Below are 24,268 nucleotides of genomic sequence, written 5' to 3'. Positions count from 1 at the left end.
ATCAGTTAGATATACAAATCCTTCATTATAATGATACTGTATACATCAACTCAATAACAGAACTTACAGTGCTCTCTTGCAGGTTTTCACTACGGGCAGCAACCTCTGATAACCTTTCTCTGATGTGTTGTATGTCTTCAGGTCAAACTCCTCCAGCACCTCCTCTGACATCAGTAACAGGTAGGCCAGGGCTGAACATTGGTCAGGTTTTAGTCTTGTTTCTGAAAGAGTTCCTGAATGCAGGGAGGTCTGCATGTCTTCAACTAGAGAGTTGGCACCAAGTTCATTCAGACAGTGGAACAAGTTGATGATCCTTTCTGGTGAGGATTCCTCCTTGATCTTGTCTGAAAGGTACCTGACTGTTCTCTCAACTGTTTCCTCATTGGTCTGTGTTGTACTTCCTGTCTGTGTCAGAAGGCCTCGTAACAGATTCTGATTGGACTCCAGTGAGAGACCCAGAAGGAAGCGGAGGAACAGGTCCAGGTGTCCATTCTCACTCTTCAAGGCCTGGTCCACTGCTCTCCTGTGGAAGTCAGACAACTGGATTGACTCCTTCTCTTCATCATCACTAGTGGGGAGAAAACATTTTCCTTCTTGTTCAGACATGATTCTAAAGCATGCACTGCTGCTAGAAACTCCTGAATGCTCAGATGCACAAAGCTGTAGACCTTGTCTTGGTACAGCCCAGATTCCTCTTTAAAGATCTCTGTACACAATGCTGAGTACTCTGATGCCTCTGTGACATCAAGGCCACACTCTCTCAGTTCCTCCTCATAGAAGATCAGGTTGCCCTTCTGCAGCTGTTGGAAAGCAAGTTTTGCCAGTTTCAGGATCATCTCTTTGTCTGACTGAGACAGTTCCTTTGCGTTTGTCTCTGTGGCTTTGTGGTACTTCTTGTTCTTCGCAATGATTTGGATGAGAATGAAGTGTGAGTACATCTGGGTCAGAGTTTTGGGGACTTCATCCTTCTCTGCCTCTTTCAGCATCATCTCAAGGACAGTGGCTGATATCCAACAGAACACTGGCATGTGGCACATGATGTGGAGGCTCCTTGATGTCTTCATGTGTTTGATGATTTCATTGGCCAGTTTCTGATCTGTTATTTTCTTCCTGAAGTACTCCTTCTTCTGTGGATCATTGAACCCTCGTACCTCTGTCATCTGGTCAACACACTCAGGAGGGATCTGATTGGCTGCTGCAGGTCGTGAAGTTATCCAGAGTAGAGCAGAGGGAAGCAAATTCCCCTTGATGAGGTTTGTCAGCAGCACGTCCACTGAGGTTGGCTTCGTGACATCACAGCACTTCTCATTGTTTTTGAAGTCTAGAGAAAGTCGACACTCATCCAGACCATCAAAAATGAAAACAGTTTTGGTTTCACCATCTTCAATGCTGTCAATCTCTTTCATCTCTGAGAAGTTGTGGGAAAGAAGTTGCATCAGACTGTATTGGTCCTTTTTCAGGTTTAGATCACGGAAAGGAAGAGGAAGCATGAAATGAACGTCCTGATTTGCTTTTCCCTCTGCCCAGTCAAGGATGACCTTCTGAACAGAGACTGTTTTTCCAATGCCAGCGATTCCTTTGGTCAGCACAGTTCTGATTGGTTTGTCTTGTCCAGGTAAAGGCTTGAAGATGTCGTTGCATTTGATTGGTGTCTCTTGTGTGGTTCGTTTCTTGGATGCCATCTCTATCTGTCTAACCTCATGTTCATTACTGACCCCTCCACTTCCACCCTCTGTGATGTAGAGGTCTGTGTAGATGTCCTTGAACAAACTTTGATTTCCATGGTGTCCAATTCCTTCAGATATGTGTTGATACTTGTGTTTCAGTTTAGCCTTAATGTCTTGTTGGACTATCAGCAGAGTTTGACCTGTAGGAAAACAATGAGAGTTGGGACTCATAAGTTTGTGTGTGTTTTATAAGGGCCTTTGTACCGTTCTTTGTGATATTGTATGAAACACAGTCTTACTTCTTCTGTCCAGAAGGTTGTGTGTGATCTTTAATACATCCTCACTGTCCAAACTCTCCACTTCATTATTGTCATCTGGTAATGGTTCCTGGCTGAAAGCAGGTGGCTGATCACTCTTCATTGATAGCAGGCTGGTTGTAGGTGACTCTGCTCTGGGCTTCTGGACACTGAACAAAACAGGGAGACAGAACACCTCATCAATATCACATCAAATCCTCATCTACTTCATTTTAACAACTGTATAGTGGAACATCTAGAAGTCCTGATGTTTCTTATAAAGCTACAGTCTGCAATTGGTAAATCCATTTTTGGCCTTTTAAATGAATGATGTACAGTCATGGCCAAAAGTTTTGAGAATTAATATTAATTTTCACAAAGTCTGCTTCCTCAGTTTGTATGTTGGCAATTTGCATATACTCCAGAATGTTATGAAGAGTGATCAGATGATTTTCAAAGCCCCTCCTTGCCATGCAAATGAACTGAATCCCCCAAAAACATTTCCACTGCATTTCAGCCCTGCCGCAAAAGGACCAGGTGCGAGTGTTGATGAGGATAAGGCTGTAGATCACTCTGTCATGCTGATTGAGTTCGAATAACAGACTGGAAGCTTCAAAAGGAGGGTTGTGCTTGGAATCATTATTCTTCCTCTGTCAACCATGGTTACCTGCAAGGAAACACGTGCTGTCATCATTGCTTTGCACAAAAAAAGGGATCACGGGCAAGGATATTGCTGCCAGTAAGATCGCACCTAAATCAACCATTTATCGGATCATCAAGAGCTTCAAGCAAAGTGGTTCAATTGTTGTGAATGAAGGCTTCAAGGGCTCCCAAAGTCCAGCAAGGGCCAGGGGACCGTCTCCTAAAGTTGATTCAGCTGCAGAATCGGGGCACCACCAGTACAGAGTTTGCTCAGGAATGGCAGCAGGCAGGTGTGAGTGCATCTGCACGCACAGTGAGGTGAAGACTTTTGGAGGATGGCCTGGTGTCAAGAAGGGCAGCAAAGAAGCCACTTCTCTCCAGGACAAAAAGTCAGGGACAGACTGATATTCTGCAAAAGGTACAGGGATTGGACTGCTGAGGGCTGGGGTAAAGTCATTTTCTCTGATGAATCCCCTTTCCGATTGTTTGGGCATCCAGAAAAAAGCTTGTCCGGAGAAGACAAGGTGAGCGCTACCATCAGTTCTGTGTCATGCCAACAGTAAAGCATCCTGGGACCATTCATGTGTGGGGTTGCTTCTCAGCCAAGGCAGTGGGCTCATTCACAATTTTGCCTAAGAACACAGCCATGAATAAAGAATGGTACCAACATATTCTCTGAGAGCAACTTCTCCCAACCATCCAGAAACAGTTTGGTGATGAACCATGCCTTTTCCAGCATGATGGAGCACCTTACCATAAGGCAAAAGTGATAACTAAGTGGCTCGGGGAAGAAAAGAAAGATCAACATTTTGGGTCCATGGCCAGGAAACTCCCCAGACCTTAATCCCATTGAGAACTTCTGGTCAATCCTCAACAGGTGGGTGGACAAACAAAAACCCACTAATTCTGACAAACTCCAAGCATTGATTATGCAAGAATAGGCTGCCATCAGTCAGGATGTGGTCCAGAAGTTAATTGACAACATGCCAGGGCGGAATGCAGAGGTCTTGAAAAAGAAGGGTCAACACTGCCAATATTGACTCTTTGCATCAACTTCATGTAAATGTCAATAAAAGCCTTTGACACTTATGAAATGCTAGTAATTATACTTCAGTATTCCATTGTAACATCTGACAAAAATATCTAAAGACACTGAGGCAGCAGACTTTGTGAAAACTAATTTGTGTCATTCTCAAAACTTTTGGCCACGACTGTAGACCTACATTTGATATAATTTGGGAACACTTTTCCCTTTAGTTTTATATCTTTAAGAGAACTGTATATTTTACATTTAATCTCTTACCGCTTTGAACTGGTGTCTTGAGTCATTTTAGAGTCAGTGGTCCCGTCCTCTCTCTCCCCAAAGAGACTCATTTTAGAGGCAGTGGTCTCCTCCCCTCTCTCCCCAGAGAGACTCATTTTAGAGGCAGTAGTCCCCTCCTTTCTCTCCCCAGAGAGACTCATTTTAGAGGCAGTGGTCTCCTCCTCCCTCTCCCCAGAGAGACTCATATTAGATGGAAGTCAAAACTCACTCAGCTACAATAAGAAGAAACAGAACAGTCAATATTCTGAACATTGTTGAAGAACCATTAACAATGACAACACATTTACTATCTGTGGTCAAAGAGTTCAATCAGCCACTTCATATTGTATCCCACATACACAGTCCACTATGTTATTAAAGATACACAGTCCACTATGTTATTAAAGATACACAGTCCACTATGTTACATACACAGTCCACTATGTTATTAAAGATACACAGTCCACTATGTAATTAAAGATACACAGTCCACTATGTTATTAAACATACACAGTCCACTATGTTATTAAAGATACACAGTCCACTATGTTATTAAAGATACACAGTCCACTATGTTATTAAAGATACACAGTCCACTATGTTATTAAACATACACAGTCCACTATGTTATTAAAGATACACAGTCCACTATGTTATTAAAGATACACAGTCCACTATGTTATTAAACATACACAGTCCACTATGTTATTAAAGATACACAGTCCACTATGTTATTAAAGATACACAGTCCACTATGTTATTATAGATACACAGTCCACTATGTTATTAAAGATACACAGTCCACTATGTTATTAAAGATACACAGTCCACTATGTTACATACACAGTCCACTATGTTATTAAACATACACAGTCCACTATGTTATTAAAGATACACAGTCCACTATGTTATTAAAGATACACAGTCCACTATGTTATTAAAGATACACAGTCCACTATGTTATTAAACATACCCAGTCCATTATGTTATTAAAGATACACAGTCCACTATGTTATTAAAGATACACAGTCCACTATGTTATCAAACATACACAGTCCACTATGTTATCAAACATACACAGTCCACTATGTTATTAAAGATACACAGTCCACTATGTTATTAAAGATACACAGTCCACTATGTTATTAAAGATACACAGTCCACTATGTTATTAAAGATACACAGTCCACTATGTTATTAAAGATACACAGTCCACTATGTTACATACACAGTCCACTATGTTATTAAACATACACAGTCCACTATGTTATCAAACATAAACAGTCCACTATGTTATCAAACATACACAGTCCACTATGTTATCAAACATACACAGTCCACTATGTTACATACACAGTCCACGATGTTATTAAAGATACACAGTCCACTATGTTATTATAGATACACAGTCCACTATGTTATTAAAGATACACAGTCCACTATGTTATTAAACATACAGTCCACTATGTTATTAAAGATACACAGTCCACTATGTTATCAAACATACACAGTCCACTATGTTATTAAACATACACAGTCCACTATGTTATTAAAGATACACAGTCCACTATGTTATTAAACATACACAGTCCACTATGTTACATACCCAGTCCACTATGTTATTAAAGATACACAGTCCACTATGTTATCAAACATACACAGTCCACTATGTTATCAAACATACACAGTCCACTATGTTATTAAACATACACAGTCCACTATGTTACATACACAGTCCACTATTTTACATACACAGTCCACTATGTTATTAAAGATACACAGTCCACTATGTTATTAAACATACACAGTCCACTATGTTATTAAAGATACACAGTCCACTATGTTATTAAAGATACACAGTCCACTATGTTATTAAACATACACAGTCCACTATGTTATCAAACATACACAGTCCACTATGTTATTAAACATACACAGTCCACTATGTTATTAAAGGATACACAGTCCACTATGTTATTAAACATACACAGTCCACTATGTTATTATAGATACACAGTCCACTATGTTATTAAACATACACAGTCCACTATGTTATTAAAGATACACAGTCCACTATGTTACATACCCAGTCCACTATGTTATTAAAGATACACAGTCCACTATGTTATTAAAGATACACAGTCCACTATGTTATTAAACATACACAGTCCACTATGTTATCAAACATACACAGTCCACTATGTTATCAAACATACACAGTCCACTATGTTACATACACAGTCCACTATGTTATTATATATACACAGTCCACTATGTTATTAAACATACACAGTCCACTATGTTACATACACAGTCCACTATGTTATTAAAGATACACAGTCCACTATGTTATTAAAGATACACAGTCCACTATGTTATTAAACATACACAGTCCACTATGTTCCACTATGTTATTAAACATACACAGTCCACTATGTTATTAAAGATACACAGTCCACTATGTTATTAAAGATACACAGTCCACTATGTTATTAAACATACACAGTCCACTATGTTACATACACAGTCCACTATGTTATTAAAGATACACAGTCCACTATGTAATTATTCCAATGTTATTAAAGATACACAGTCCACTATGTTATTAAAGATACACAGTCCACTATGTTACATACACAGTCCACTATGTTATTAAAGATACACAGTCCACTATGTAATTAAACATACACAGTCCACTATGTTATTAAAGATACACAGTCCACTATGTTATTAAAGATACACAGTCCACTATGTTATTAAAGATACACAGTCCACTATGTTATTAAAGATACATGTTACATACACAGTCCACTATGTTATTAAACATACACAGTCCACTATGTTTTTAAAGATACACAGTCCACTATGTTATTAAAGATACACAGTCCACTATGTTATTAAAGATACACAGTCCACTATGTTACATACACAGTCCACTATGTTATTAAAGATACACAGTCCACTATGTAATTAAACATACACAGTCCACTATGTTATTAAAGATACACAGTCCACTATGTTATTAAAGATACACAGTCCACTATGTTATTAAAGATACACAGTCCACTATGTTATTAAAGATACACAGTCCACTATGTTACATACACAGTCCACTATGTTATTAAACATACACAGTCCACTATGTTTTTAAAGATACACAGTCCACTATGTTATTAAAGATACACAGTCCACTATGTTATTAAAGATACACAGTCCACTATGTTACATACCCAGTCCACTATGTTATTAAAGATACACAGTCCACTATGTTATTAAAGATACACAGTCCACTATGTTATTAAAGATACACAGTCCACTATGTAATTAAACATACACAGTCCACTATGTTATTAAAGATACACAGTCCACTATGTTATTAAAGATACACAGTCCACTATGTTATTAAAGATACACAGTCCACTATGTTATTAAAGATACACAGTCCACTATGTTACATACACAGTCCACTATGTTATTAAACATACACAGTCCACTATGTTTTTAAAGATACACAGTCCACTATGTTATTAAAGATACACAGTCCACTATGTTATTAAAGATACACAGTCCACTATGTTACATACCCAGTCCACTATGTTATTAAAGATACACAGTCCACTATGTTATCAAACATACACAGTCCACTATGTTATCAAACATACACAGTCCACTATGTTATCAAACATACACAGTCCACTATGTTACATACACAGTCCACTATGTTATTAAAGATACACAGTCCACTATGTTATTATAGATACACAGTCCACTATGTTATTAAAGATACACAGTCCACTATGTTATTAAACATACAGTCCACTATGTTATTAAAGATACACAGTCCACTATGTTATCAAACATACACAGTCCACTATGTTATTAAACATACACAGTCCACTATGTTATTAAAGATACACAGTCCACTATGTTATTAAACATACACAGTCCACTATGTTACATACCCAGTCCACTATGTTATTAAAGATACACAGTCCACTATGTTATCAAACATACACAGTCCACTATGTTATCAAACATACACAGTCCACTATGTTATTAAACATACACAGTCCACTATGTTACATACACAGTCCACTATTTTACATACACAGTCCACTATGTTATTAAAGATACACAGTCCACTATGTTATTAAACATACACAGTCCACTATGTTATTAAAGATACACAGTCCACTATGTTATTAAAGATACACAGTCCACTATGTTATTAAACATACACAGTCCACTAGTTATCAAACATACACAGTCCACTATGTTATTAAACATACAAGTCCACTATGTTATTAAAGGATACACAGTCCACTATGTTATTAAACAGTCCACACATACACAGTCCACTATGTTATTAAAGATACACAAATGTTATTAAAGATACACAGTCCACTATGTTATTAAACATACACAGTTATGTTTAAACATACACAGTCCACTATGTTATGTTATTAAAGGATACACAGTCCACTATGTTATTAAACATACACAGTCCACTATGTTATTATAGATACACAGTCCACTATGTTATTAAACATACACAGTCCACTATGTTATTAAAGATACACAGTCCACTATGTTACATACCCAGTCCACTATGTTATTAAAGATACACAGTCCACTATGTTATTAAAGATACACAGTCCACTATGTTATTAAACATACACAGTCCACTATGTTATCAAACATACACAGTCCACTATGTTATCAAACATACACAGTCCACTATGTTACATACACAGTCCACTATGTTATTATATATACACAGTCCACTATGTTATTAAACATAACAGTCCACTATGTTACATACACAGTCCACTATGTTATTAAAGATACACAGTCCACTATGTTATTAAAGATACACAGTCCACTATGTTATTAAACATACACAGTCCACTATGTTACATACACAGTCCACTATGTTATTAAACATACACAGTCCACTATGTTATTAAAGATACACAGTCCACTATGTTATTAAAGATACACAGTCCACTATGTTATTAAACATACACAGTCCACTATGTTACATACACAGTCCACTATGTTATTAAAGATACACAGTCCACTATGTAATTAAAGATACACAGTCCACTATGTTATTAAAGATACACAGTCCACTATGTTATTAAAGATACACAGTCCACTATGTTACATACACAGTCCACTATGTTATTAAAGATACACAGTCCACTATGTAATTAAACATACACAGTCCACTATGTTATTAAAGATACACAGTCCACTATGTTATTAAAGATACACAGTCCACTATGTTATTAAAGATACACAGTCCACTATGTTATTAAAGATACACAGTCCACTAGTTACATACACAGTCCACTATGTTATTAAACATACACAGTCCACTATGTTTTTAAAGATACACAGTCCACTATGTTATTAAAGATACACAGTCCACTATGTTATTAAAGATACACATACATACAGTCCACTATGTTATTAAAGATACACAGTCCACTATGTTATTAAAGATACACAGTCCACTATGTTATTAAAGATACACAGTCCACTATGTAATTAAACATACACAGTCCACTATGTTATTAAAGATACACAGTCCACTATGTTATTAAAGATACACAGTCCACTATGTTATTAAAGATACACAGTCCACTATGTTATTAAAGATACACAGTCCACTATGTTACATACACAGTCCACTATGTTATTAAACACACAGTCCACTATGTTTTAAAGATACACAGTCCACTATGTTATTAAAGATACACAGTCCACTATGTTATTAAAGATACACAGTCCACTATGTTACATACAGTCCACTATGTTATTAAAGATACACAGTCCACTATGTTATTAAAGATACACAGTCCACTATGTTATTAAAGATACACAGTCCACTATGTTACATTATAGATAAAGATACACAGTCCACTATGTTATTATAGATACACAGTCCACTATGTTATTAAAGATAACAGTCCACTATGTTATTAAACATACAGTCCACTATGTTATTAAAGATACACAGTCCACTATGTTATCAAACATACACAGTCCACTATGTTATTAAACATACACAGTCCACTATGTTATTAAAGATACACAGTCCACTATGTTATTAAACATACACAGTCCACTATGTTACATACCCAGTCCACTATGTTATTAAAGATACACAGTCCACTATGTTATTAAAGTCCACTATACACAGTCCACTATGTTATTAAAGATACACAGTCCACTATGTTATTAAAGATACACAGTCCACTATGTTATTAAACATACACAGTCCACTATGTTATTAAAGATACACAGTCCACTATGTTATTAAAGATACACAGTCCACTATGTTATTAAACATACACAGTCCACTATGTTATCAAACATACACAGTCCACTATGTTATTAAACATACACAGTCCACTATGTTATTAAAGGATACACAGTCCACTATGTTATTAAAGATACACAGTCCACTATGTTATTATAGATACACAGTCCACTATGTTATTAAACATACACAGTCCACTATGTTATTAAAGATACACAGTCCACTATGTTATTAAAGATACACAGTCCACTATGTTATTAAACATACACAGTCCACTATGTTTATACACAGTCCACTAGTTATCAAACATACACAGTCCACTATGTTATCAAACATACACAGTCCACTATGTTAGTCCACTATGTTACATACACAGTCCACTATGTTATTAAAGATACACAGTCCACTATGTTATTAAAGATACACAGTCCACTATGTTATTATACACAACATACACAGTCCACTATGTTATCAAACATACACAGTCCACTATGTTTTTACAGACTATGTTATTAAAGATACACAGTCCACTATGTTATTAAAGATACACAGTCCACTATGTTATTACTAGTTATTAAAGATACACAGTCCACTATGTTATCAAACATACACAGTCCACTATGTTATCAAACATACACAGTCCACTATGTTATATACACAGTCCACTATGTTACATACACAGTCCACTATGTTATTAAAGATACACAGTCCACAGATACACAGTCCACTATGTTATTAAAGATACACAGTCCACTATGTTATTAAACATCACAGTCCACTATGTTATTAAAGATACACAGTCCACTATGTTATCAAACATACACAGTCCACTATGTTATTAAACATACACAGTCCACTATGTTATTAAAGATACACAGTCCACTATGTTATTAACAGATACACAGTCCACTATGTTATTAAAGATACACAGTCCACTATGTTATCAAAGATACACAGTCCACTATGTTATCAAACATACACAGTCCACTATGTTATTAAACATACACAGTCCACTATGTTACATACACAGTCACTATTTTACATACACAGTCCACTATGTTATTAAAGATACACAGTCCACTATGTTATTAAACATACACAGTCCACTATGTTATTAAAGATACACAGTCCACAGTCCACTATGTTATTAAACATACACAGTCCACTATGTTATCAAACATACACAGTCCACTATGTTATTAAACATACACAGTCCACTATGTTATTAAAGGATACACAGATACACAGTCCACTATGACAGTCCACTATGTTATTAAACATACACAGTCCACTATGTTATTAAAGATCAGTCCCTGGTTAAAGATACACAGTCCACTATGTTATTAAAGATACACAGTCCACTAACAACAGTCCACTAGTACACAGTCCACTATGTTATCAAACATACACAGTCCACTATGTTACATACACAGTCCACTATGTTATTATATATACACAGTCACATAACAACAGTCCACTAGTTACATACACCTGGTTGGATCCCCCTGACTCCATAACAACAGCTAGTAAAGATACCTGGTTGGATCCCCTGACTCCATAACAACAGCTAGTCTACCTGGTTGGATCCCTGACTCCATAACAACAGCTAGTCTACCTGGTAATTAAACATACACAGTCCACTATGTTATTAAAGATCAGTCCACTATGTTATTAAAGGTTGGATCCAGTCCACTGACTCCATAACAACAGCTATTCTACCTGGTTTTTGGATCCCCTGACTCCATAACAACAGCTAGTCTACCTGGTCCACTTGGATCCAGTCCACTATGTTATTGACTCCATAACAACAGCTAGTCTACCTCCACTTGTTATTAAAGATAGACAGTCCACTGATACACAGTCCCATAACACACAGTCCACTATGTTATTCTACCTCCACTATGTTATTAAAGATACACAGTCCCCTGACAGTCCCATAACAACAGCTAGTCTACCTGGTTGTTATTACAGATACCCACTATGTTATTAAAGATACACAGTCCACTATGTTATTATAGATACACAGTCCCTATAACAACAGCTAGTCTACCTGGTTGGATACACAGTCCCTATGTTATTAAACATACACAGTCCACTATGTTATTAAAGATACACAGTCCCATAACAACAGCTAGTTATCTACCTGGTTGGATCCCCATTATAGATACACTGACTATCTTATCAAACACACAGTCCACTAGTTATCTACACAGTCCACTTGGATCCCCTGATACACAGTCCACTATGTTATCAAACATACACAGTCCACTATGTTATAACAACAGCTAGTAAAGATACACACCTGGTTGGATCCCCTGACTCCCATAACAACAGTTATTAAAGATACACAGTCTACCTGGTCCACTTGTTATTAAACATACACAGTCCACTGATTAAACATAACAGTCCCAGCTATTTGATTTCTATCCCCTGGTTGGATCCCCTGACTCCATGACAACAGCTAGTCTACCTGGTTGGATCCCCATTAGCTGACTCCATAACAACAGCTAGTCTACCTGGTTGGATCCCCTTAGCTGACCCCATAACAACAGCTAGTCTACCTGGTTGGATCCCCCTGACTACATAACAACAGCTAGTCTACCTGGTTGGATCCCCTGACTCCATAACAACAGCTAGTCTACCTGGTTGGATCCCCTGACCCCATAACAACAGCTAGTCTACCTGGTTGGATTCCCTGACTTCATAACAGCAGCTAGTCTACCTGGTTGGATCCCCTGACTCCATAACAACAGCTAGTCCACCTGGTTGGATCCCCTGACTCCATAACAACAGCTAGTCCACCTGGTTGGATCCCCTGGTTCCATAACAACAGCTAGTATACCTGGTTGGATTCCCTGACTTCATAACAACAGCTAGTCTACCTGGTTGGATCCCCTGACTCCATAACAACAGCTAGTCCACCTGGTTGGATCCCCTGACTCCATAACAACAGCTAGTCCACCTGGTTGGATCCCCTGACTCCATAACAACAGCTAGTCCACCTGGTTGGATCCCCTGACTCCATAACAACAGCTTTTCTACCTGGTTGGATCCTCTGACTCCATAACCACAGCTAGTCTACCTGGTTGGATCCCCTGTCTCCATAACAACAGCTAGTCTACCTGGTTGGATCCCCTGACTCCATAACAATAGCTAGTCTACCTGGTTGGATCCCTGTCTCCATAACAACAGCTAGTCTACCTGGTTGGATCCCCTGACTCCATAACAACAGCTAGTCTACCTGGTTGGATCCCCCTGACTCCATAACAACAGCTAATCTACCTAGTTGGATCCCCTGTCTTAACAACAGCTAGTCTCCCTGGTTGATTGACCCCATAACAACAGCTAGTCTACCTGGTTGGATCCCTGATTCCATAACAACAGCTAGTCTACCTGGTTGGATTCCCTGACTCCATAACAACAGCTAGTCCACCTGGTTGGATCCCCTGACTCCATAACAACAGCTAGTCCACCTGGTTGGATCCCCTGGTTCCATAACAACAGCTAGTCTACCTGGTTGGATCCCCTGACTCCATAACAACAGTTAGTCTACCTGGTTGGATCCCCATTAGCTGACTCCATAACAACAGCTAGTCGACCTGGTTGGATCCCCTGACTCCATAACAACAGCTAGTCTACCTGGTTGGATCCCCTGACTCCATAACAACAGCTAGTCTACCTGGTTGGATCCCCTGACTCCATAACAACAGCTAGTCTACCTGGTTGGATCCCCATTAGCTGACTCCATAACAACAGCTAATCTACCTAGTTGGATCCCCTGTCTCCATAACAACAGCTAGTCTCCCTGGTTGGATCCCCTGACCCCATAACAACAGCTAGTCTACCTGGTTGGATCCCCTGACCCCATAACAACAGCTAGTCTACCTGGTTGGATCCCCTGATTCCATAACAACAGCTTGTCTACCTGGTTGGATTCCCTGATTCCATAACAACAGCTAGTCTACCTGGTTGGATTCCCTGACTCCATAACAACAGCTAGTCCACCTGGTTGGATCCCCTGACTCCATAACAACAGCTAGTCCACCTGGTTGGATCCCCTGGTTCCATAACAACAGCTAGTCTCCCTGGTTGGATCCCCTGACCCCATAACAACAGCTAGTCTACCTGGTTGGATCCCCTGACCCCATAACAACAGCTAGTCTACCTGGTTGGATCCCCTGATTCCATAACAACAGCTTGTCTACCTGGTTGGATTCCCTGATTCCATAACAACAGCTAGTCTACCTGGTTGGATTCCCTGACTCCATAACAACAGCTAGTCCACCTGGTTGGATCCCCTGACTCCATAACAACAGCTAGTCCACCTGGTTGGATCCCCTGGTTCCATAACAACAGCTAGTCTACCTGGTTGGATCCCCTGACTCCATAACAACAGTTAGTCTACCTGGTTGGATCCCCATTAGCTGACTCCATAACAACAGCTAGTCGACCTGGTTGGATCCCCTGACTCCATAACAACAGCTAGTCTACCTGGTTGGATCCCCTGACTCCATAACAACAGCTAGTCTACCTGGTTGGATCCCCTGACTCCATAACAACAGCTAGTCTACCTGGTTGGATCCCCATTAGCTGACTCCATAACAACAGCTAATCTACCTGGTTGGAGCCCCTGTCTCCATAACAACAGCTAGTCTACCTGGTTGGATTCCCTGATTCCATAACAACAGCTAGTCTACCTGGTTGGATCCCCTGACTCCATAACAACAGCTAGTCCACCTGGTTGGATCCCCGGACTCCATAACAACAGCTAGTCCACCTGGTTGGATCCCCTGACTCCATAACAACAGCTAGTCTACCTGGTTGGATCCCCTGACTCCATAACAACAGCTAGTCTACCTGGTTGGATTCCCTGACTTCATAACAACAGCTAGTCTACCTGGTTGGATCCCCTGATTCCATAACAGACCATTTTTAGGGGGAAATCCATTACAGCAAATTACTTCATTAATTGTTAACCAGAAATGATTTGATATTGATATAGACATGCCTGGATTGGGTCTTTAAAGCTAGAATCCTTAGTTGCTACATCCATTTTTGAACTTATGAATTAATGATATACTGTGACGACCCTCCCACTCTGTCTGCCGTATTCTCTCTTTGTTCTCGTTTCCTTATTAGGATGCCGGTGGGCGGAGTTTGGAGGGTCGTCAGCTACATGGGAACACCTGGGTCCAGTGTGTCCCAGGACAAATACACCACTTCCCCATTCTTGGAGGAGACTCTCTCCATGCAGACACACCTGGGTCCAGTGTCTCCCAGGACAAATACACCACTTCCCCATTCTTGGAGGAGACTCTCTCCATGCAGACACACCTGGGCCCAGTGTCTCCCAGGATAAATACACCACTTCCCCATTCTTGGAGGACACTCTCTCCATGCAGACACACCTGGGTCCAGTGTGTCCAAGGACAAATACACCACTTCCCCATTCTTGGAGGAGACTCTCTCCATGCAGACACCTTTTGGATTTTGTTGTGTATCTTGGTGGTTTTTGGTTGTTTGCTTTTGCACCTTTCAACACCCTGCATTATCACATTCATGCAACACACGGACTTACATGACTGATTACACCATTACCATTGTATCTTGTACTTCGTTTACTTTATTTAATAAATATATGTTTTGTTCCTCCTTATCTCCACGTTGTCTCCCTTTTGTTACGGGCTTTGAGCCGGTTCGTGACAATACTGATTCAATCTTGAAGAATAGAACTTATAAATGCCTCATGAGTTCAGTTCAACTGTCGTACTGCATCAGAACCCAAAATATAAGCTTGTTTTACCCCCAATGTTTGTAAACAAACACCGTAGCCTTAAAATATGGTTAAAACTGTAATTTAATGTTGATATCATGTCTGGTCAGTCCTTGCATCCATAGCTTCGTCTATGAATCCGTCGATATTCGCCCTTCCGCATCTGCGGTTGAAGATGGCAGAGCTTCAACGGTGTTTGTCAGACCACGAGACATCCCGAAAATTGTTTTTCTCACAAAATCTTATGTAGCGTCTGAACGGTTTGTCCTACAAACTATTATGACCTATAAACTATTATGACCTACAAACTATTATGACCATATTATATTGTATTTATAATAACAATAACATATAACATGTATATTCGATAGGCAATGAGTTGAAAAACTACAAACCTCAGATTTCCAACTTCCTGGTTGGATTTCTCTCAGGTTTTCGCCTGCCATATGAGTTCTGTTATACTCACAGACATCATTCAAACAGTTTTAGAAACTTCAGAGTGTTGTCTATCCAATACTACTAATAATATGCATATATTCCCTTCTGGGCCTGAGTAGCAGGATGTTTACTCTGGGCACGCTTTTCATCCAAACATGAAAATGCTGCCCCCTATCCCAAACAGGTTTTAAACCTAACCTTAACCACACTGCTATCCTTGTGCCTAACCATTACCTCAGATTAAGGATAATTAACGTGGTAGGTTAGGATAATTAACGTGGTAGGTTAGGATAATTAACATGGCAGGTTAGGATAATTAACGTGGTAGGTTAGGATAATTAACATGGCAGGTTAGGATAATTAACGTGGTAGGTTAGGATAATTAACATGGCAGGTTAGGATAATTAACGTGGTAGGTTAGGATAATTAACGTGGCAGGTTAGGATAATTAACGTGGTAGGTTAGGATAATTAACATGGTAGGTTAGGATAATTAACGTGGTAGGTTAGGATAATTAACGTGGTAGGTTAGGATAATTAAAATGGTAGGTTAGGATAATTAACGTGGTAGGAGAGCAAAATGTTTCAACAACGAGAGTTTCTATTGGACAAATTCAGGTGGTTCCCTCTCCTTATCATTTAGTGCAGGGATGGAGAACATTGATAAGGTGGGGGCCACAAAAAAACGTCAGTCATCATGAGGGGCCTCAGTGTCTCGTGGGTCTGCATACCCACATCCATACACCCCCATGGGCCAGGAGAAAACATTTTCAGATTTACAGATGATTCTACTCATGTTGCCATGGGGACATGTTGCCATAGAGTGGAGGCAAATGTTAACAGTTTTTAATATGATAACTGATGATCAATGGGACCCACCCCGGTTGGTAATTCAACCACGCTTACTACAAGTTTAGCCGCTAGACTAATTTACCAATCTAAAAACATGTAGCTAACATGGGCTAATAGACTGACTGCTGATGCTCAACCACATTTACAAACGGCACCGTGTGTTTTCTATTATTCTAACGGTCAACAGGATGTTGAGATCCAGACTGAGTTCCAAAACAAAGTTTTTTATTATTGGTTGCGGGCCGCCAGCTGCCCATCCCTGGTTTAGTGAAGAGACTCATGTTCTGATTGAGTTCATTTGAGTTGCGATCCGTTTATCTCGTCCGGCGCACCGGGGTTTTCATTCTGAGAAAAGTTGTGCTGACGATTCAACCCGTGGTTCACAACGCGCATAGATGAGCCGGTGACGTTATATCGAGCGCATATGCAGTTCGCCAAACGGACCACCGCCTTCCTGATCTGTCGTCGGAAAGCTTTAAACTTAATATTTGATTTAGCCCTACATTTAAATAGTTTATATGCACATTGTTGAACGTCACATTTACTTGACATTTGATTTAATGACAGCTATACATAATTCCGATGCACGTCTTCTTTCAGGAAGTGAAAGTGAGCCAGTTTCCTCATAATAATGACCTTAATAATGTGCTGTCATTCACCGATAACAATAATACCATACCTCATAGCCCTGTAGCCTTTCTCACATCACATTGGATCTTAATGATGAGGCTAATCACTATGAATCAATACCAATGTAAATAAGCCTAAAATCATCATTCTTGAACGTTTAAATCAATATTGTATTAACTTGGCGGATGTCTTAACCCCTAAAGCATCTCTCTCTTTATGATGAACTAACTTCTCAAAAATACTTTTCTACATTACATTGTAAAAGAAAGCTACAAACCTCTGAAACATGTTTCTTCGACGATAACGTCCGTTACTTCCTCTACTTCCTTATACAAATATTTCCTGTTTCAACTAGTGATGGGTCGTTCGATAACGACAGGTTGTTTTTGAACGGATCTTTTTGGTGAACGTCGGTAACCGAATTGCATCGGTGAAAAAGCCGTTCATTTCGCTCCCTGGTTTACATACAGCTACGAGGTGCTTTTTGAGCTCAAAACAACGATTACCTGCAGATAAGTTACACAATAATTTTCTGAAGAGGGTGAATCCTTACTGCAGAAACAATAAATAGTGGGCCAGCGCGTCATTCTTGTCAAGGCTTTGTAGTGCGTAAAAAACAAACAGTTGATCTAATCATTTAAATACTAGTTATCGAAAAAAAGAAAAAACGCCCACTTAATTCTTTGGCCAAAACCTTTGTATTTTCCTGATGTTGTGAATTTTAGTGACGTTGCCAGTTCTTGTTCCTGAATGCATTTCGTTATTTGGTCCTCAAAACTTGAACTCGAGATTTACCATTTGGAGATTGCAGCGTTTCCCGCAACCATATGATTGGTCGGGTAAGCTAATGCGTCATCACACTCCCTCATCTGATTGGTCGGGTAGGCGGGCCTTCTGACTTTGTGGATGTGGTAACTAGCGAGCAAAGCAGATCACCACCTTTCTGAGTTTATCAACTTAATATCGCATTCAAAACCACAGGGATCTCGGTAAAAAAACTAAATCTGACTGGGAAAAATAGATTTGAACCTTCCTCTTTCTCGAAGAAGCTGACATCGTATTTTTCAGAGATCCCAGTTGTTGTGATAGCGGCATAAACTTTTCACATAAGCCCTTCATTTAGTTTCAATACCCATTGCCGCACGTCACTTTTACTTGCCCGAATTGACGAGAATTACTTTTATTTTTCAAAGAAACTAGTTTACGTGATACACGTCTTTCTCCGGGAAGTGAAAGAGCGCAAAGATAATAATCACGTTCATGTGCAGTCAATCGCCCATACCCTACCTACCTCATAGCCCTGTAGACTATAATATAACATTGATTCATATTGACTAGGCTGATCAATATGAATCAGCATCAATGAAAGGAAGCCTAAAATAATCATTATTGAAAGTTGAAATCAGAATTGTAATAATTTAACAACTTTGTGGACGTCTTACCTCTCTGTGCGATGGCCTAACTTCTCCGAACCCCTTGTCTCCATAAAATTGTAAAAGAACGGTACAGTACAAACCTTAGAAACATTTTTCTTCTACCGATATTGTCCATTTCTTCCTTCACTCCCTTATAAATGTACTTCCTATTTCAACACAGTGGGCTGGTTCAACATGTATACGTTTATATTATATATTCACATTTATGTCATGTAACGTTTTCATACACTTAATGCCAGTATTCAGCCCATAAATTCATATTCTATCTGGTAAAAGTGCGTTTTGTATTATTTTATATCAGGATTTGATTGAGTGATGTTTTGCAGTGCTACCAGCAGAGGGCAGTGTGACAACAACCAGGTTCGGCAGAAGGACGCAAGACGGTCATATCTGTGTTGTTATGGTAATACGATAGGATGGGTAACCGATGACAGACAATGATTCTGCAAACCCTCCCCCCCAAAATATTGATTATAATGTATAGCAAATGAAGTTAAAAATAGACTCTTTATAATGTGAAGTTACATTGAACTAATCACACTAATCAAAGACACATTCACACACAGAGACCAACACACATTCAGAGATAGACATGCACAGACAAATACATTCCATTCCTTTCCCTGTCATTTATTGAAAATGTATTTGACAGAGATACTTCACATCAATCATCATTTCTGTAAATGTGACAGATTTAGCCAGCTAGCTAGTTTAACTGTAGTCCCTGGGCAGGTAGATCAACGTAGGTTGGACAGCTCCTTATATGTCCTTCAGACACTCTCAGGTCATTGGTAAAGGAGTGACAGGTTAACAGCTCCTTATATGTCCTTCAGACACTCTCAGGTCATTGGTAAAGGAGTGACAGGTTAACAGCTCCTTATATGTCCTTCAGACACTCTCAGGTCATTGGTAAAGGAGTGACAGGTTAACAGCTCCTTATATGTCCTTCAGACACTCTCAGGTCATTGGTAAAGGAGTGACAGGTTAACAGCTCCTTATATGTCCTTCAGACACTCTCAGGTCATTGGTAAAGGAGTGACAGGTTAACAGCTCCTTATATGTCCTTCAGACACTCTCAAGTCATTGGTAAAGGAGTGACAGGTTAACAGCTCCTTATATGTCCTTCAGACACTCTCAAGTCATTGGTAAAGGAGTGACAGGTTAACAGCTCCTTATATGTCCTTCAGACACTCTCAGGTCATTGGTAAAGGAGTGACAGGTTGAACAGCTCCTTATATGTCCTTCAGACACTCTCAAGTCATTGGTAAAGGAGTGACAGGTTACACAGCTCCTTATATGTCCTTCAGACACTCTCAGGTCATTGGTAAAGGAGTGACAGGTTGAACAGCTCCTTATATGTCCTTCAGACACTCTCAAGTCATTGGTAAAGGAGTGACAGGTTACACAGCTCCTTATATGTCCTTCAGACACTCTCAGGTCATTGGTAAAGGAGTGACAGGTTGAACAGCTCCTTATATGTCCAGACACTCTCAAGTCATTGGTAAAGGAGTGACAGGTCACACAGCTCCTTATATGTCCTTCAGACACTCTCAAGTCATTGGTAAAGCAGTGACAGGTTAACAGCTCCTTATATGTCCTTCAGACACTCTCAAGTCATTGGTAAAGGAGTGACAGGTTACACAGCTCCTTATATGTCCTTCAGACACTCTCAGGTCATTGGTAAAGGAGTGACAGGTTGAACAGCCCCTTCTATGTCCAGACACTCTCAAGTTATTAGTAAAGGAGTGACAGGTCACACAGCTCCTTATATGTCCAGACACTCTCAAGTCATTGGTAAAGGGGTGGCAGGTTACACAGCTCCTTATGTCTGTCAATGGTCAATGTGTTCCAGACTTGAGGCTCTCACTGAGAAAACTGCTGATAGACTGAGATGGTTGTGTTGATATTCAGCCTCTCTCATGAACCTCTAACAGGCCAACGCTGTACAATATATTCATCAAATACATTTCTGTGGTTTTAAGTTGAATGCCAAATTCTCAGAGCCAGTTTCCCAGACACATTCACAGTGAGTATGCAAATACAGTAAGTACATTCCAATAACATCACAATACATGTTTACAATCTCCTCCAATAGGGTGTCATTTCCACCTTCCGGAGACACCTGAAACCCCACCTCCTTAAGGAATACCTAGGATAGGATAAAGTAATCCTTCTCACCCCCCTTAAAAGATTTAGATGCACTATTGTAAAGTGGCTGTTCCACTGGATGTCATAAGGTGAACGCACCAATTTGTAAGTCGCTCTGGATAAGAGCGTCTGCTAAATGACTTAAATGTAATGTAAATGTATTTCAGATGGTAGTCCTCGACCCCCTCATCTCCTCCAATAGGGTGTCATTTCAGATGGTAATCCTAGCAGCCCCTCATCTCCTCCAATAGGGTGTCATTTCAGATGGTATTCCTAGACTCTCCTCATCTCCTCCAATATGGTGTCATTTCAGATGGTAATCCTACACTCCCCTCATCTCCTCCAATAGGGTGTAATTTCAGATGGTAATCTTAGTCTCCCCTCATCTCCTCCAATAGTGTGTCATTTCAGATGCGTTTTCTAATACTCATACTAACCGTACTATTTGTGACGCGTATGAGTATATAGTATGCGTATTGGTCCTAGTATGATATAGTTTAGTTTGCCAAAAGTTCCCGGATCTCGTACCTATTCGCCAAAATATGAAGTTTACAAGCAGAGCACACTATTTCCGTACTTTGGGCCCATAATGCAATTCTTCATGAAATGGGCGGGGCTTCACAAAGTCCAACGACAGCGGATACAAATTCATTGCTTTAACAAATTTTGACAAATGTTAAGAAAATGTTGAGCAATGTAAGAAAGTAATTACTTTTCAAATAAGTTACCTTACACGTTATGTTGGTTGACAATTTGCTAACTTCGCTGTCCTTACGAACCACACAGCATATCATTACAGCTGTATGTACCGGTATGTTAGCTACCTACCTAACGCTACTGTAGTCGGCTACTTATACATCAAACGTGTCAGTATATTAACTACAGGCTAACTAACTACTCAACGTTTATTGACTTGATTATTCCCGTTATTCTTAGCTTAGCTAAATGGTATAGTCCTTGTGTTTTCGTAAATTCTCTCTGTCTCTCTACTCTGATTTCAGAGCATCTCGCCTGAGAGACCAGAGCGCAGAATAATGAATTTACGAGCCGCTCAAACACCCGTTGAATATGACCAGTGTCAGTAAACATCGGGGGGAAAAGCATAATTAAATTGTTTCCAGCAGCACCAGAAAGCTCAAATCAACCCTACTCCTCGGCCAGAGCGTCAGATTTAATTTAATAACACACCCAAAGTCTAACAATGTGTACCTAGTAATTTGTTACGCTAACTAGCTAGCAAGAGGTTGCATAGCAACAGCATCAACTTCCTGTAGAGAAGGCAACGAGCTGGTCGGTTACAGTATACTAAAATGAACTAATAGTATGTAGTATATACTCATTAAGTATGTAGTATACAGTATACTAAAATGAACTAATAGTATGTAGTATATACTCATTAAGTATGTAGTATACAGTATACTAAAATGAACTAATAGTATGTAGTATATACTCATTAAGTATGTAGTATACAGTATACTAAAATGAACTAATAGAATGTAGTATATACTCATTAAGTATACAGTATACTAAAATGAACTAATAGTATGTAGTATATACTCATTAAGTATGTAGTATACAGTATACTAAAATGAACTAATAGTATGTAGTATATACTCATTAAGTATGTAGTATACAGTATACTAAAATGAACTAATAGTATGTAGTATATACTCATTAAGTATGTAATATACAGTATACTAAAATGAACTTATAGTATGTAGTATACAGTATACTAAAATGAACTTATAGTATGTAGTATATCCTCATTAAGTATGTAGTATACAGTATACTAAAATGAACTAATAGTATGTAGTATATACTCATTAAGTATGTAATATACAGTATGTTAGTATGGGTATTTGAACACAGCTCTAGACTCCCCTACCCCCTCATCTTGGCACACAAGACTGTCACCTCTAAACCAGAGACGATCACAAAATCTCTGACTGTTGTCTATGGTCACACCCTCAAATAGCACCCTCCTCCTTATATAATGTACTGCTTCGCCCTATTCCCTATGGAGTGCACTAATATGACCAGGGCCCATAGGGCTCTCTATAGGGAATAGGATGCCATTTGGGACAGCTTTGGCTGATCAGTAAAGGTCGAGGGTCATGCTCAGGGGGTTACCATGGAGATAGAGGAATATGTAGAATTAAAACGGGAAGGCCAAACCTACTCCTGGAGAGATACTACTGGCCGTGCAGGCTTTTACTCCGACCCTGCTCTAACACACCTGATTCTACTAATCAGTCTAATCAGAACCTTGACTGGCAGAATGAGGTGTGTTAGAGCAGGGCGGAAGCAAAAGCCTGCAGATCCAGTAGCTCTCTGGGAGGAGGGTTGATATCACCAAGACCACTTTAGGTTCATACGGCATCAACTGGCTTTCTGATTGGTTTACCGGCCATCAACTAGCTTTCTGATTGGTTACCTCACATATAAAGCTAATTTAATGCCATAAGCAGATTTCCGTTGTGTGTAGTTGTGTTTTCAACTGTAATCTCAATCCATGATTGGATCTTGGTCACCCCTTTTATATTCTTTGTCTCGTATTTCTGAACAGGTGTGTTATGATCCAAGTAGACGTGTGTATGAATGATCACATAACAGGTGTGTATGAATGATCATGTAACAGGTGTGAATGCAACAGGTATCTTTGTAACAGGTGTGTATGTAACAGGTGTGTATGAATGATCACGGAACAGGTGTGTATGTGACAGGTGTGTATGAATGATCATGCAACAGGTGTGAAT

General features: G+C 39.2%; 1 protein-coding gene across 1 annotated transcript in view; it reads right to left on the bottom strand.

The window, feature by feature from the left end:
* The window catches only part of LOC135561705 (NACHT, LRR and PYD domains-containing protein 3-like), a 31,628-nt gene extending 12,973 nt beyond the window's left edge, over positions 1-18,655 (bottom strand). The window contains 5 exon segments of the mRNA XM_065003444.1: positions 68-578; positions 581-1,867; positions 1,967-2,133; positions 3,909-4,141; positions 18,206-18,655. Coding sequence (XP_064859516.1) covers positions 68-578; positions 581-1,867; positions 1,967-2,133; positions 3,909-4,114 — 2,171 coding nt within the window. The 5' untranslated portion in view covers positions 4,115-4,141; positions 18,206-18,655.
* Positions 18,656-24,268: the final 5,613 nt, after the last annotated feature.

This window comes from Oncorhynchus nerka, linkage group LG18 (genome assembly GCF_034236695.1).
Source record: "Oncorhynchus nerka isolate Pitt River linkage group LG18, Oner_Uvic_2.0, whole genome shotgun sequence".
NCBI lineage: Eukaryota > Metazoa > Chordata > Actinopteri > Salmoniformes > Salmonidae > Oncorhynchus > Oncorhynchus nerka.
The sequence above is the reverse complement of the archived record's forward strand: the minus strand, read 5'-3'. Positions and strand labels throughout refer to the sequence as shown.